Source organism: Barbus barbus, assembly GCF_936440315.1.
Source record: "Barbus barbus genome assembly, chromosome: 26".
In the NCBI taxonomy this organism is placed as follows: domain Eukaryota; kingdom Metazoa; phylum Chordata; class Actinopteri; order Cypriniformes; family Cyprinidae; genus Barbus; species Barbus barbus.
The window spans coordinates 9,959,277-9,975,603 of NC_136754.1; the positions used below are offsets into that span (position 1 = coordinate 9,959,277).

The window sequence follows — 16,327 nt, forward strand, 5'->3', positions numbered from 1 at the left end:
AGAAAGAGAGCAAGTTTTTTTTTTTGTTCATTTGGTTTTCTTTCAAGTTTTGCTTGTATGGAATTGTTACTGTAAAACTTACGCCTGTCGCTCCACTGATTACCTGTCTTCAAAATGAATCGAGTGAATAAAGAACTGAGTATGTAAACTCTTTGGAGTGAATTCTGTCAGCTCAGAATTGTGATGAACGTCAAGCTAGAGTGACGGAAAAGTCATGTATTCTGACATGACTATTCAGACTGAGGTTGCATTGTAAAACATTCAACGTATCTGATTTAGTATCAAATATGGAAGTGGCACAAATCAGCACCAAAAAGTCTGATTCCATATGATTTGTGCTATTCGTACTGTTATGAATAACAGATCTGAGTCACATCAGATCTGGGCCACTTTAGACAAAGCCACTTTCTTTTCCTGACTGGTAGTATTATAGTATTGGAATCAATCAGTGAAACAGAATTGCTAAGCATTTTATGATCTTGTTGTGATTTGTCTGGCGGTTGTTGCTCTTTCATCCCTTTATGCAGAAAGATATTAAAAAGCAAGTGCAGAATTTATATCTGCAGAGTTGTGCCCTTGTGTACATTTTGTACCTCTTGCAAACAAACCCCTGTGTTTGAGAAACAGATAAGGAGCCTCTTATATTTGTAAACATTGTGCTGCATGATTTATGATCCAGGAAGAGGAAAAACAGGTGTCAATATTTGAAAAGCTATCTTCTTGGTAATAATATTTCTTTACCCTTAATCAGAACTGTCTGTTGTCCCACAGAACAATTTAAGCCCCTTTCTTCCTTATTGTTGTGCTTAAAATAACATGAAATGATAATACTTGACTATAAGGAAGCAAGAATATATTTAAGTAATTTGTTTTTGTTATGAGCGCTTAACTGAAGTCATGTAAGTCATGTTTTTATAATGTCCAACAAGATGCACTTTGTTTTTAAATCTGGCATAAAAAACACAACAGGAACTGTTTGTTTTAAATCATTAAGCATAAAATTTATTTCATAAGAAAAAATTAAACATTTATAAATGTATAAATAACCAAATATATTATTTGTTGTGAATGACATCAGTGTTATACATAAATAAAAACTGAGACAAGTTCAGTCCTCATTTTTCAGTCTCATTTTAAGGCAGATCTTCTTTTCCTCTGTAGACCCATCACAATATTGTCAGGTCTGGGTCATGTGTTATTCATTCATTGTCCCTCCACGTGGAGTGCAAAGTGTGGCATTACGCCACGGTCCGGATCCCCTAACATCCTTGCTGCATCACAGTCCACTGACCACCCTGGTGCTCCTTTGGTCCCTCCAAAGGGCGACACCACCGATCATGCAATATGAGAGGAACGTGGACGGATGTCTCTAGTATCCTCTGACACTTAGAATTCCATAAATATGGAGATGGAAGCTCCGTAATGGACTATTAGACAGTCCCCTTGATGAGTATGTCCTCATGACTTTTGAAGGACCACATCAATATTCTGGTTCTCCTCAGCACATTTCAGTGCACAACACCTCAGCGCTCTTGCAGGGCAATGGAGGGCACCCACTGGTTCCGGCAGCGGCTTTCCTTGCAGTAACTCCCCACTTCGTTCAGCTTGAGATGCTCGGCTTGTGGGTTCTATATGAGAAGCAACGAAATATGATTAGTATTGAATATCTTTGACAGTAGCTTGTTTGTTACATTCTTAGTTTGTGATAAGGTGGTGAATTACGGTGGGGGTGGGAGAGTGGGTTTCTTATAACTAGCCTACAACAGGTCTTTATGAATAGTATAAATACATTTCCAGTTTTAAAACATTTACACTAGGAAAGTTAGTATAAGCTAATTTTCGGACAGAACATTGGGAAAACTGTCATTTTACATTCAAATATATATTTCAATACTACAAAACACGTGTTTTCATTTTAAAAAGTTCAAAGAACTATCGACGATAAAAGCTACAAACTGCACCCCCTCTAGCAAATGTTATACTGCACGTGTATTTGTAATATGCGTATTAATAGCCTACTTACAGTTACAAGTATGCAGTGGAGGTCTCTAGGTTCGTTAGCGTTGTTGTCGGTGGACAGAGGCTCCCCGAGGACCTGCGCCAAACGCCTCATGCCGGAGACGCGCACGATGTTGATGTCGATGTCGCAGCAGAAAGCTTGGATGAGCGTGAAGTGGATCTGAAGCGCAACATCATTCTCGTCCTCCTCATCGGTCGCTAAAACGCAGAGGACCACGCTGTCTGGATCCCTGTACAAGTCAAGAAATGCGTTTAATTTAATATGCACTTAGTTTTTTACAGTTTGATCCAATGCATATCAATGAATTACATTGTAGACTGAATAAAATACTTACACATTCATGAGCTGTGCAGACTCGTAGACTCCTACTGTCAGACAGTTTTGTCGTTGTGCAGCTACTAGCAGCTCTTCAAGAGCTTCACTTACAGTTTCCATTCTTTAAAGAAAAAAAAGACCAGTTTTAATTTTTGAAACCCCTTAAAAATGAAAACAAATATTTTTGAGACTCATTCTTTTGAAATGCTAAGAAAAACATGTAACTTACTTTCTGTCAGTGCTGTTGCATCCAACAACTTCTTCCAGAGTCATGTTTGTCATTAAATTATATTATTATAATCCAGAAATCGAAATTTCCTCCAAGTAATAGGCTATAATTCCAGTGAAAACGGCGATCTTTGACGGCAGTAGTAATCCACAGAGATTTCGAGTGGTTTCTCTTTCGCACTGCTCAGATACTTGTCTCTACGATACTGTCTCGACTCGTGTTTGACTTGAAGCTGTGGGAGCCGGAGTTTTTATTGCAGGAGAAGCATAGTAGGCGTGGTTGAAACTGCAGCCGAAACCTCATGCTATTTGGCCCCGGAGGTTTCTATGGAGTCTCCTATTTTGTGAAGTATTATGTCAACTGAAATCCTGCAGACTAATTTGTTAAAAATTAAAATGCATGAATATTGATTTTTTTATTTTTTTTGTCAACTGCAACCCAGCCTACACGAAGTACCCTTTTGCGTTTTTAATTATTGTTAACCTTTTAAAAGATAACAAATACATGATTTACATGATTATATAATAGGCTATATATATATATATATATATATATATGTATTTTTTTTTTTGCAAAAGACGTCATGTTTGCACATTAAATAATCAGTAACAATAATGCATCATAATATGAACTTATATACGCAAGATTGCTACATGCTAAAAATGCACTGAGAAAAACAAAAATGTCAATTAAAAGAATTTATTAAAATGCATTACTTAACCATCTGCATATATTGACTCAAATGAGAAAAACACATTTATTAATATTTAATAAATAATCAAATTCTCATAAGTATTTTGAAAAGCATTTATTAAACAGTCATGAGCCCCTGTTACTGTATTTTTTGTCCAGCGCTCCATCTAGTGGCGAGAACTTTACCTTCTCGTGGAGGCCTGAGCACGAGGACAGGAACATGTGTGGGCATGCCATGGACCTCAGAATTAAGATGATCACGAAGGTACTCATTCGGTGATTACATCAAAACTAATAACTACATTTAAAAATGACACGAACTTCGTTGGTTTCGGTGATAATGGCTAGATAGCATACGCTTAAAATGTTCGGTTTTAATGTTATGTTAGTGATAATGTGTTACAACAAAATAAAGAAGAGCTGTGAATCGAAACACGGAGCGGAGGATTACTTGATTGTTAGAGGAAAATCATTTTGCATGATAATAATCAGCTCAGTCAGGGCTATCATGATTACATCAGTTGAATAAGATTAGTTTGACAAAGTTTGTAGGACCACAAATCGGCTGTTGACAACGTGTTTATCATCTTAATCCTTTATCAAGTGACATAAGCAGAGTTAGCTAATAGCTCTTCATGTTTGCAAAAAGACCTCGCTCCATGATCAAAAAGTTAGTTGCCTATTATAAAATTCAAGCAATTCCGAAATTCTTGTAGGTCATGTACACAATTTAACTTTTAAATTTACAATATATTTCTAAATTTTTATATAGTATCTATATTCACGCACTTGATTAAATATTTGAGAATTATTCTGACCTTTTTATCTATACTTAAGCTATTTCTTATGTTTTGCAATCAACATCTGGCCTATAATGTCCATAAATAAATAAAATAAATGTAACTTAAGCTTTTTAATGTGCTTTCCCAATGTGTGTTTGTGATATATACATACACACATACCTATGTTATCGTTATAAATACATAGGCTAGTGTACTATATGTAGTGTTTAGTTTAAGAAATATTAACATGGGATTAAAATGACTGGAGTTTTATTTCTAATTGTCTGAATTAGGTTAGAATTACTCACTTTTCACTGTTCTGTCACCCAGACATGCGCATTGCCTTTGGGTTTGTCCCTTACAGGTTGTCTCATTAGTACCCGAAGAAAAGCCACTGACCCTGGTTACTCTTCATACATGCCCCCAATCATCTGTTCCTCCTCGCCAGATCAATGTCAATATTGGACTTGACCCGCAATCATCCAGACCATGCAATCCTCTGGAGTTTGTCTGCCACATATCTTTAGTAATTTCTATATTAATTTTAGTAGTTTGCTGTAAAAATGTTAATGAAAATATGTTTTTAAATGATTTACTTTGATTATTTGCTTAGAACATCAGCCCAAATTTAAGGGCCACACAATTGTTCAGGATTTTAATCAGAGGTTTGTCAACCCCTGCTGGTGTGTGAAGGTATTGCACTGATAAAGGCTAACACTAAATACACTATATTGCCAAAAGTATTGGGTCACCCCCTTCTAATGAACAGGTTTGACTACTTTAGTCATTTCCATGAGTACAATGTTTAATGTTTAAGCATATAATGATATTCTAGGGAATTGTGTGCTTCTAATTTTATAGCAACAGTTTGGACAGGACCCTTTTCCATTCTAACATGTCAGTGCCTCTGTGTATAAGGCAAGGTTCAAGAAGAAATGATTGATTGAGTCAGTGTAGAACAACTTGACTGATCTGCTGAAAGCCAAGTCTTAATCTCATCTGAACACCTCTGGTTCAACTTGTTCAAACTTGTTTCAGCATCATGGTTAGTGGACGGATCATTCTTATTGCTGCTGCTTCTGCCCTGTCCTTTATTCTCACAAGCTGTGATGACTCACTTGACAGTCGTTCTTTGGAGAGTGCCACAAAAACACTGGAGGAGAACAATTTGGTGAGTTACGCATTTTACCCTTATTTCACGATCGAACACTGGAAAATGAAATGAGAAGAACCAGTCATCTTGAATAATCTCAGGAAATGGATTTAAACATTGTAATTATTTTACAGATAGAGGCACTGCAAGAGGTTCTTGAGAAGTTAAAGAATAAACAACTGCCACACATTGGAAAAAAGTTTAGCCTACTTCCTTCGGTAATGTAGCATTTCACACAAACGGAGAATAATTACACTTTTTTTTTCAATTCTACCCTCATTTAGAAATTGTTTTAATCATAATTATGTGACTTCATTCTCTGAAAGGCTTTAACTTTTAACTTAAGTAAAATTATAAGTTCACGGCACTTTTTCACTTTGAATTGAATCATTTACAAAGAATATACAGTTGACATCAAAATGAGTACGTATTGTGACAAGTCAAATGCATGGAAACAAAGATGTTAACATTATGCTGTAATGATTTTACATAGATAATAAGAAGTAGGCTACCCATGGCATCATGCACTGCAATATGTGTGTCTGTTCATGTACTGTTATTACATTGACCACTTCATTACTCATATATGTTCTTCTTTTTATCTAAAGTGTGATGCAGGTGAGCAGTGTGCAGTACGTAAAGGTGCAAGAGTTGGCAAGCTATGCGGCTGTCCACAAGGAACATCATGCCACTTTTTTATTTTGAAATGCCTTTAATAAGACAAAGGAAATCTGGGAGAAAATCTACAATTTTTCCTGATGCGTTGTTGCCTTTTACTTCATTTTTTCATATTACTGCTGTGTAAAATCCATTTAAATTTAAAATAAAGTCATCATATACTGAATGCTTTACTTGTTTTGTTTTCCTTCTTTACAGTAGCCTACACAGTGTGTGTGTGTGTATATATATATATATATATTTGATTGACAGATTAATATGATTATATGGGCTGTTAAATGCATTCCTTAAAAAAAAAAGACACATTTCAGATTTCTGAGAATGCAACAAGGCGGTCTGAATACCGACTTTGATTGGTCAGCTGCAGTTCCATTCAAATGATCCGCCTGTTCCTTCAATAATGCTTGATTGTTGGTGTATTACATCATAAGAATAACTTTCCAACATGGCGTCGGGTCTAACGGCAGCGATGGAATCGGAGGACCTGACAGCCCATCCTGGATTCAGCAATGACAAATACTCAATGTTGATTGTCATCGGTGCGCTCTATAGATCGCATATACTGGACTATATTGTGGTGGAGATTGAACGAGGTATTGCTTTTTTACATTTTGGATTTAGAAGAAATGAATAATAACACCGTTAATCAATGCTGTTGTCATATTACATTAGATATTACCCTTATCTCTCGTATCTGTATGCTATAGAACAGGTTGCGAGCATTCTGGATATTTCATTCTTTGATTTGAAGATTCACCGGTTTCCTGGTGAATTGAGATGAAACACAATGTGACTTAATGCGCCAGACAGTATCTCTCGCCTTCAGCAATACATGAGATTTTTTTTTCATTTATTATTATTATTTACACAATATAGTTCCACAAGCTTTCCTACTGTATACATTAGAGTTTAAAGCAATAATACCATGCTCTGGGACAATATTCGTGCAGCTGTTCTCTGCACTGCAGTGTTATGCATAAAATATAAAACAATAGAAAAAAACAATAGAAACCATCACAGAAATTCCAATGGTTTCCATTAAAATACCATTATAAACCATTAGCTTTTTAAACCGTAAAACCATTACAAAATTCCTTTTTGTAGTGTGTTTTGGGCATTTTTCCAATAGGATTTAACATCCCACCAATAAAATCCATTACACACCAGTAGACACCATTATAGTTTCCATTAAAACCAATACAATTCCCATTATAACCATTAAATCCATTACATTTTCTATTGTGTTTTGGGCAGGGTTCTATTGTTTTTTTCAGCAGGGGCATCAAGATAGTAAACATCAAAAATTGCTTTGATGTTGTTACCATTTTAATGTGACTACGGAAGGCTTTAAAGACATGTCAGATATTGACAGATGTGTGGGCAATCAAAACACTGTGAAGAGCCAGTCTCCATGGTAGTGAGCAGCAGGCAAACATGGAAATTTGTCTACAAAGGAAAATGATTAGCCTAACAGTTAACAGTTAAATGAAAGAAAAAAGGGTTTTATTTAGGTTTTGCCGTACACAGGGAGCAATTCGCCAGGTTACAATATTGTTTTAGTTCATTGTCAGTAAATCCCTTCCTATCCAGATCAGGAAATATACCTGATTTAACTGCTATTTATGCCAACACTGTTAGATGTTTTCTTATGTCAGTCCTAGCAGTAATGAGTTAGCTTCTTTTTTTGGCCTTAAGAGATGAGAACATGCTGTTCAGAGGCTTTTATATTTCATGAGTACAGAGACCAGGATGAGGCTTTTTTGAGGGCTAGTCAGCCAACCATCTCATTTGTCTGAAATGCCACATTGTGTCTCACATGATGTTTCTGTTACATGCTGACTGCAGTGCTTTTGCTCTGGGGGGTTTAGAAAGCAGTTAATTCAAATCAACATTCATTGTTTTTGCAATAAGCCCAGTACATCAAGTGTCAAAAAATAAATAAATAAAAATTAGCACGTGTTTTGATGTATTGAGTTTATATTAAATTTTACATATATTTGCATTGCTTTAACACAGGTATCCGTGCATGGGATGTGGACCTGACAGTGTGTAATTTGGATGAGCAGCTGAAACTTTTTGTTTCTCAGCATTCTTCTTATCAATCCAAAGACATAAGAGGTAAGGGTCGCCATCTTTTGGGTTTGCAGTGAATGACATGAGCTTCAAGTACAGTAGGCTACACTTTTAAAGAATACTGGGCTATCTTTTGATGCCCAATTGAAGCACATGATATATGTGTGGGATGCAATCTTGTGAATTACCAAAGAAGCAACTGTGTAGATCAGGCCCAGCACAGCTCAATATCAGACATGCACAGCATTATTCCTGTAAATAATAGAATATGGTCATATTAAGCCAATATTTCAGTTTCTAGACATCTGAAAATGAAAACAGGCATATTTCTGTATTGAATTATGGGTCATGCAAACACAAGAAAAGTAGAAAACGAACATATGCATTAGATTATTCAGAATACTTATTACCATACGTAATATATTACATATATAGTATAATATATAGCTAGTAAATATATTTTTAAATAAAGTCTTAATATGGACTTTTATCAGAAAATTATGTGTATATAAATCTGTTTCTTGCTTAGTTTACATGTAGAAACCCAATAAATACTTGTTCATTACAACCATTCTGATGTAAAAAGGCAAAGTATGTTTTGTTTTTTGTTTTTTATTGGGAGAGAATCATTTATTTATTATCATTTTAATATTTATATTGTGTAATGTGAACTGTCTAAACTGCACACAGTTGCAGCTTCTGTACTGCTTCTATTATTCAGTAAAAGTTGTAGGTTGGCTAATTTGCTATTTCAGTAGACAACAGAAAGACAGGAAGGAAGTGCTTTCTACCAATTGTTCAGACTTTGGCTGCTGTGGAAAAACAGTACTGGAACATTTTGTTGCAGTAGTTTTGAAAGTGATTTTTGCTGACAAATTATATTGTGGTTTGGAGCTCTAATACTCAGAGAAAACCTTTTAAATTTTCATTAGTCTGGTTGAGAATTGACTGTCAGCATCAGAACACTTTGAAGTGATGATTTAAAAAGATTTCAGTATATCTAAATATTTAATCTCTTGCGCTGTAGAATAGTGCAGTTTTTTTCCACTTTAAAATTTTGTGCAAATTTAGTTGACTTAACTTATTGTGCATTCCTTTTTATTAGTAGATTAGCTATGCATTAATGTTTGCTATTGTGAAATGCACATGTGCGTGACATATTTGTGTGCTTATTCTAATTAATTCTAATTAATTATTTAATTTTGTCTGTCTCCCAACAATCCCATCATAGGTCAGAAGACATTTCATTTCAGTTCAGATGTACTGGACATTAAAGTTGTAATAAATCCATCTGAAGGGTTTCTCTACTCTGAGGTGTGTGACTGAAAGGCATCTCTTCTTCTGTTCTTCAATTCCATTTTTTGTTTTACATGACAGTCAATAAATGACAAGGGTCACATTACATATGTTAGGGCTAAAATTATACAGTGCCTTGGGAATATTAGACACCATAACCAATTCAAAATTTTGAAACTGCTTAAACTCAAATTTCAAAATGAATGATTGATGAATCTTTTTGTATCATTTTGTAATACTCTTTAGAGGCACATTTTTACAATAATAACTGATTGAAATTTCATTGAAATGTAATATGCATATATTTTAAATAGTTAAATATATATTTAAATATTTTCACAATTTATAAATATTTTTGCAATTCAGGTCCACAGCTTGATATCATCCACACCTCGACACAAGTTGCTGGTGCTCACAGGACAGTCTCTTGAGGACTCCGGGGATCTGGTCCTGCTCACGGGCCAGTTCACTCCAAATGATTTCACCCAGATCTTTTCAGATGAAGAGGTTTGTCATACTGTAAATGTGTATGCCAATATTTTTTAAAGTCCTTTTAATTGTCCTCACATTAGCTATGGATTTGAAAAACTGTCCATCTTTGTAATATAATATAATATGACTTTTCTGAGCATTACAAATAATTCTGTTGTACGGTAATATAATATCTGTTTTTTTTCATATATTTGACTTCATGCCTTGTTTTCTGTACATTTTCAACAGATTCAAACTCTGTTAAATTCTGTTAGCATACATGGCAAAGCAAACCTCACCTTAAGCTGCCCTAAAACTGGAAAATGGAAAAACTCTGTGCTAGGGAAGCACAACATACATGACATTATTGAAATTAAGGTGAATCCTCTAATGGTACTACCCAAAATGGGGGGCCTTCAAGAATTCACAGACCACCTTTTTGAATCCTCAGAGCCACAGTCTCCATTTGACCTCTTAGAGCCTCCTGGCACAGTGGGATTTCTCAAGCTATGCCGTCCGTGCTGTTATGTCTTTCCAGGCGGGAGAGGCGACTGTGCTTTTTTTGCTGTCAATGGCTTCAATGTTTTGGTTAATGGTGGAGCAGATCCACGCTCTTGCTTCTGGAAACTTGTCAGGCATTTGGACCGTGTTGACTCAGTGTTGCTTACACATGTTGGAACAGACAACCTGCCGGGAGTTAACAGCTTGTTGGAGAGGAAGGTCGCAGAGCTTGAGGAAAATAAAACTGACTCACAGGAAAAGGAGCAATGGGCAAAGAATCTAATATCTCCAGAGCTTGGTGTGGTTTTCCTCAATGCCCCAATCAGACTTAAAAAACTTCAGGGTGATCCTAATGTACTACGAAGCAGTGATCTATCAGCACTTATTTTACAGCATTTGGAAAAACTAAAGATCTCACCAGAACCACTTTTACGCAGTTCAAGTGGCTCCATAGAACCAGTCATTTTGTTTCAGAAAATGGGAGTGGGATGTCTTGAACTTTACATTCTAAATCCAGTCAAACGTAGCAAAGAAGTAGAGTCTTTCATGAATAGCTGGCCAGATAATAGTTCCAAATCCAAGAGTTTAGATGCCCACCTAACCTCTTTGGTCTCTATATGTGCTTTGCTTGTTTGGCATCCTGCTAGCCCAATGGAGAAAATCATCAGAGTCCTCTTCCCTGGCTCTACACCACAAGGGAAGATAATGGATGGTCTGGAGAGACTGAAGCATCTAGAGTTTCTCAAGCGGCCTGTAGTGTGCGCCAAAGATTTTGAAACATCAAAATCAGAAAAGAATCCAAAAGTTGCAGACAGTCAGGATAGTCCCAAATCTGGTAAAAATGAATCCATACTAAGCAATGGTGCTTCAAAGGACCGAGCTCTTCGTGGAGATCTAGAAATAAAAGACAAAACCAAAGGAATAAATGGGAATGATCCAAAAAGTGAAGAAAAGCTGAAAACTGTAGAAAGCAATGTGAAATATAAACCCTCCAGATTAGTTACAAGAAAGGAGTCTTTGAAGGACAGAAGCAATGAAAAAACAAACATATCAGACTCAAAGAAACCAGAAAATGGACAGAAAAAAATGTCAGGTAGCAAGGATTCTTCAATGAGAAGACCAAAGTTAGATAGCAAAACCGAAGAGAGAAAGTCTCTTGGGAAAGATATCAAGAAAACCTCCACTGGACAACTGAACTCAAATAAGCCCGGTAATGTAAAAAATGAAGCAAAGTTGAACAAACAGGCCGAGGACAAAGCTAAAAACTTTAAATCTAACAAGGAACAGCAAAATCAGAAGTTGTCAACAGACTCGGAAGATGTAAATCACTCTATGTCTTCACCAGAAGATATGACAGCAGCATTTCTGGAAATGGATCAAGAGCAACATGAATTACTTGTGAAGAGGCAAACTGTTGACTCTGGGAACTTGAAAAATGTCTCGACGGGTAGTGTACAGTCTCAGTGTAGTAGCATTGTAACCCCTATCAAAGCTGCAGCATCTGCAAGACCCTCTGTCAAAATAAAAAATGAGCAATCTGTGAATGTAGACCACACTCCCACTGAATATACTTTGCTCGATGGGGCTTTGAAAGAAAATATTTCAACAAATGAGTGTGAGGACATTTGTGTCAGTCCTGATGAAAAGACGTTAGAGCTAACATCCCCTAGATCAGGTCCAAATAGTGCTGGTCATACTCCTTATCACTTGTCACCTGAAGAGACCTGGGCCTCAAAAGATCATAGTAGCTTTGGGGTTAAGATGTGTCTTGGTTCAGAGAGCCAGCAAATGGGATTATCCAAGTTTTCAGAGTCCGGATGCCCTAAAAGTAACCAAGAGAGCATCTCAACTTCTTCCAAAGAGAAGCATTCTAGCTTCCTGTCTCTTAGCTCTTTCAAGGATATAATGCCTGATATATCTCCCACTGTTACCACTACTCACTCAATGCCTGCGGAAGTATGTTCACCGCAGTCCACTGAGGTTGATGAGTCATTGTCGATGTCTTTTGAACAAGTGCTGCCAACGGTGAGCGAGTCCACCAACGAAGACGAAACATCCTATTCCAATGGACACCAAGTCAGTTCTGATTTTAAAGTAGGGATGTCTTTGTCTTTAAAGAAGCCTCACACTCAGAGAGCACCTCATGATGGTCCAGACGGGTGTCCGTCCGGACCTCAGGGTCTATTGTTTGATACTACCCATGATGTTGACCTCTGCTTGGTCTCTCCATGTGAGTTTAAACATTTCAAACCAGTTGGTGATCAAGAGGATCCACTCTCACCAGGTTTTAGTAACACCAGTCCGTTGCACCTTTCTGATGATAGTGACCACTCCCAAGATGCAGCTAAACCCCTTCCACCTTCATGTTCAGGTAATAAGGCCACTCATCCAGCTCAGGAGACCCCTCTTACTTCTAGCAGTGACAATTTCCCAATGGCAACAGACTCAGATGTACATCAGGGTGTAGAGGATTGCCCATCCATTTCAGCAGACGGACTTCTAGATTCTGATGAAGAAGGTGGTGTCCACCTGCAAACGCAGAACCTAAATGATGGTTTGAATTCTTACAGAGGAAATCAACCTTTGCCAATGGATCCCCCACCCGCACCTGTGAAAGACTTACCTCCTCTTCCCCCTCAGCCTGGCGCCTGTATGCCTGATCCTGTTAGAGCTGTAAAGTCTGCAACAAAAGGCAGAAAAGCTGCAGGAGTTACACAGAGGTTAACATCTTCTAGTGTTTCAACACAAGGCACCAAATCCAGAGCTGGAAGTCAGGGTACTTCTGTTAGTGGCTCGAGAAGCAGCTCAGCAGGAGACATAATGGCTAGTCGTAGCACAGGCTCCACTTCTAAAAGATCCACAACAGCAGGTTTGAACTGATCTTACATTGTTGATTTTTGTATGCAAGTGCATGTTTATTTAGCACTGATTTGTGTCTTAATTCATCAACAGGTAGCAAGGTTGGCACTTCAATATACTTGGACCTGGCTTACCTTCCGTCAAGCCATGCAGCTTCCACTGTTGATGTTGAGTTTTTTTGCCGCTTACGATCATCCTGTTACATAATAAGTGGGAATGACACACTCAAGGAAGGCTTGATGAGGTCCATTCTGGACGCATTATTAGAGGGAAAATCTGTGTGGCCTGAGGACGTGCCGGTATGTATGCGTATATAAATGCAACAGAATTCAGTTTAGGTGCACTACAGAACTTTGATCTCTCTATCACCATCTGTGGTTAATATATTAAAATGCAAGTTACTTGTAGAGTTATTTTTTATGTCTAGCCGCTTTCTTATGTTTTGTATGGCAGTTCTACACGGATAGGTATACCTGTTGTTGCCTGAGAACACCATATAACAGCAGACCCCAAAAAATTCTGTAATGCGCCTTAAAAATCGACAAATTTTTAAGGGAATACTGTCACACACTTAGTCTGTATCATCCTCCAGGTGACCCTGATTCCCACGTTTGAATCACTGACGATGCATGAGTGGTACCGGGAAAGCCAAGAAAAACAACGGCAGCTGGGAATTACAGTGCTAGGCAGCAACAGCACTGTGGCTATGCAGGAGGAGACATTCCCTGCTTGTAAAGTAGAGTTCTGCTAGATGACACATGCTTTATATTTACCATTTGTGCATCCCATGCTTATGTAAAATCACAAGTATTAAATCAGCACCCATAGATGTATTTACTCTAGGAGTATAACTGCACTGGTTAATTATTAAGAAGAGTATTTACTAGATTCCCACTTTGCAAAAATAGTCGTAATTAAATACTGCAAACTTTAACATAGCCCAGAGTTCAAATTGTCACATTACACCTGTGCATGAAGACCACTAAAAACAGTCATTCAGACAGACAAACAAGTTAGCAGTGCCAGCGGAGGTTAGATTAAGGATGGCTAATATTTTCAATTGTCCATCCAGATCAGATCACACAACATGATTACAAAGAGAGCTATTTTTATATTTTGAGATTTACTTTGTTTTGGGTTGCTCTTAAAGGATTGCGTTTAAGCCATTTCCCAGTCCCTTTGACTGTTTGGGGACCAGTAGCTTCACACTAAGTCACACAAATATTGTATGAATGCAGTGCACTATAATAGAATATCACTACGAAATCTGTAGAAATATGATGGCATGAAATGGATATTTTAGTTCATTCCGTTTGGAAATGTGATGAGTGGTAGAAGTGTCAACTGCTTGACACCAAGTATACTGTAACTTGTAACTGCAGTGCAGAGGCTCTAATATATGCCTACTGTGTTTCTGTTAAATACTGACTGCTGTATAGGGCATACTGGCCTTTATTAATTAATTTTTTAAATGCATCTCCTTAATTCAGCACTGTAAAAAAAAGCTAACTTTGTGGGGTGCAAAAGAATTTTGAATCCATGTATTGCTACACTCACATCGGAAAGTGTGTATACGTATATGTAATATGAATTATATTAATTAAAACATTAAAATGTGCGGATTCTTTGCCAGTATAAGATTAAACAAACCCACAATGCACTAAGACATGATTACTGAAAACAATCAACCAATATGGTAGATAGAGTTGATAGAAACAATCTAATTAATAAAATATTGAATTCCTTACTGAAAATTATCAATAAAAATAGTTGCAGCTAATTTAACTGGACTGTTAGTTTAACAATGTTAACGTTAAATTATGAAAGAGTCGATTGTAAATGTTGGTTCCCCAGTGTTTTGTAGTGCAATTTAGATCAGTGGTTGCTGCCTAATTTGAGAATTTCAAATAAGTCACTTATGAGGGTTCCATTTAGGTTCAGATGAAGAAATTTGATTAGTGTTTGCCGTGATGGAATCCACCCATGATCTCTGGACTGAACTTAAGTTTGCACAAGTCTTGACAGGTGAGAGTTGACCAATGAGATCGACTGCAGGTCGGGGTTTGCACCTAAGGTCAGGGATGGATTAACGCACGGGCCTACCGGGCACGTGCCCAGGGCACTGGACCAGAGGGGGGTCCAGCCGGAATACCCCTACTCCCAGAAGGCGATTTTAACCGTGCCCCCTCAGATTTTTGAGGCAATTGGATTTTGAATGCAGCATCCAAAAGACAAAAAAAAAAAAAAAAAAAAAATTGCAGAATAATATTTTTTATATTTAATAAACGATCACACCGGCACATCATCAGCTGCTAAATTAAAATCTGCGTTCGCTCAACTTCGCTGGCTGGCACGGAGCCAGACACTAGAGCAAATTTAACCTCAAATTTAGGCCCTAGCCCGGCCCACATCTGACAGTTTATCAGGATTACCGACCCGAGCCCCCCCCCCCTCTCCCAAAACAGTTTATACTACTGTTTCGGCTATTAAAATAGTTCAGTTTACTATGTAGTCCTAAGTTTTTGTTTTTTAAAGTAACGACCAAGCGGCCAGCGGCAGACAGTGAGCTGATAGCCTATGTTTGATCAATTTAGCCTCCTCAAATCATCACGACTTGCCTAAAATAAAATCTATAGATATACTAAAACAGTTCAAGTATATAACAATGTTTAAACGTTAAACCTGCGCTATAATAATAATGTGCGCTATATCTGAGTTTGTGCAGAGAGTTGAAGCTAAAGCGCGCTCTGCAGGACATGGAGGCACCAGCGCAAACACCTGCATTGTTTTCAGTGGAAACAACTTAAAATAGCCTACACCGCCTTTTTTTTCCTGATAAAGATAAGAGTAATACATCATTCGGACCTGTAAAGGGTCTACTTGTATATGTGTGCACTCACAATACCAACAAAAGGTAGTTCTTTTATAAAACAAAGAAAACAAATGATGCGTTTTCTGCCGTCTTGAACAGGAGCGCTTCACAAAAATGAACCGAAGCTGAGCAAATACATGCCTCACAGACATGATAAATATATCTATAGAAAGCTGCTCTCAGTCACGGCACGGTCTCGTGTTGTTGTTTTTTTCATCACTAATTGATGGATGTCTACAATGTAAAAATAAGGAGAAACCTAAAACAGGCCCGAGGCCCGGCCCCCGTCTGAACTATGACGTGAAAATTGGCCTTTTGCCGAACTTTATTTCGCCCTTTTCAAATCTCATATCACATCTAAATTTACGATAAATACACTAATAAA

General features: G+C 37.4%; 2 protein-coding genes across 2 annotated transcripts; one reads left to right on the forward strand and one right to left on the reverse strand.

The window, feature by feature from the left end:
- Nucleotides 1-982: 982 nt before the first annotated feature.
- Nucleotides 983-2,798, reverse strand: LOC306845623 (growth arrest and DNA damage-inducible protein GADD45 beta-like). The gene is made up of 4 exons (XM_079378529.1): nucleotides 2,565-2,798; nucleotides 2,355-2,456; nucleotides 2,024-2,249; nucleotides 983-1,628 (listed from the first exon to the last, which is right to left on the reverse strand). The coding sequence occupies exons 1-4, from the start codon at nucleotides 2,615-2,617 to the stop codon at nucleotides 1,524-1,526; spliced, it is 486 nt and encodes a 161-aa protein (XP_079234655.1). The 5' UTR covers nucleotides 2,618-2,798; the 3' UTR covers nucleotides 983-1,523.
- Nucleotides 2,799-6,315: 3,517 nt separating this feature from the next.
- On the forward strand, nucleotides 6,316-14,688 carry LOC306845802 (microtubule-associated protein 1S-like; the record flags this gene model as incomplete). The annotated part of the gene is made up of 7 exons (XM_079378784.1): nucleotides 6,316-6,463; nucleotides 7,887-7,988; nucleotides 9,175-9,257; nucleotides 9,606-9,746; nucleotides 9,960-13,080; nucleotides 13,164-13,369; nucleotides 13,663-14,688. 7 exons carry the CDS (start codon nucleotides 6,316-6,318, stop codon nucleotides 13,819-13,821), a joined length of 3,960 nt encoding a protein of 1,319 aa, XP_079234910.1. The 3' UTR covers nucleotides 13,822-14,688.
- Between the last annotated feature and the right edge of the window lie 1,639 nt (nucleotides 14,689-16,327).

Coding starts and splice junctions, on each gene's coding strand:
- LOC306845623 (XM_079378529.1), bottom strand. CDS start 2,617: ATGACAAACATGACTCTGGAAGAAGTTGTTGGATGCAACAGCACTGAC. Junction 2,457..2,564: donor TGCAACAGCACTGACAGAAA/GTAAGTTACATG, acceptor TTTTCTTTAAAG/AATGGAAACTGTAAGTGAAG. Junction 1,629..2,023: donor TCCACTGCATACTTGTAACT/GTAAGTAGGCTA, acceptor CTTCTCATATAG/AACCCACAAGCCGAGCATCT.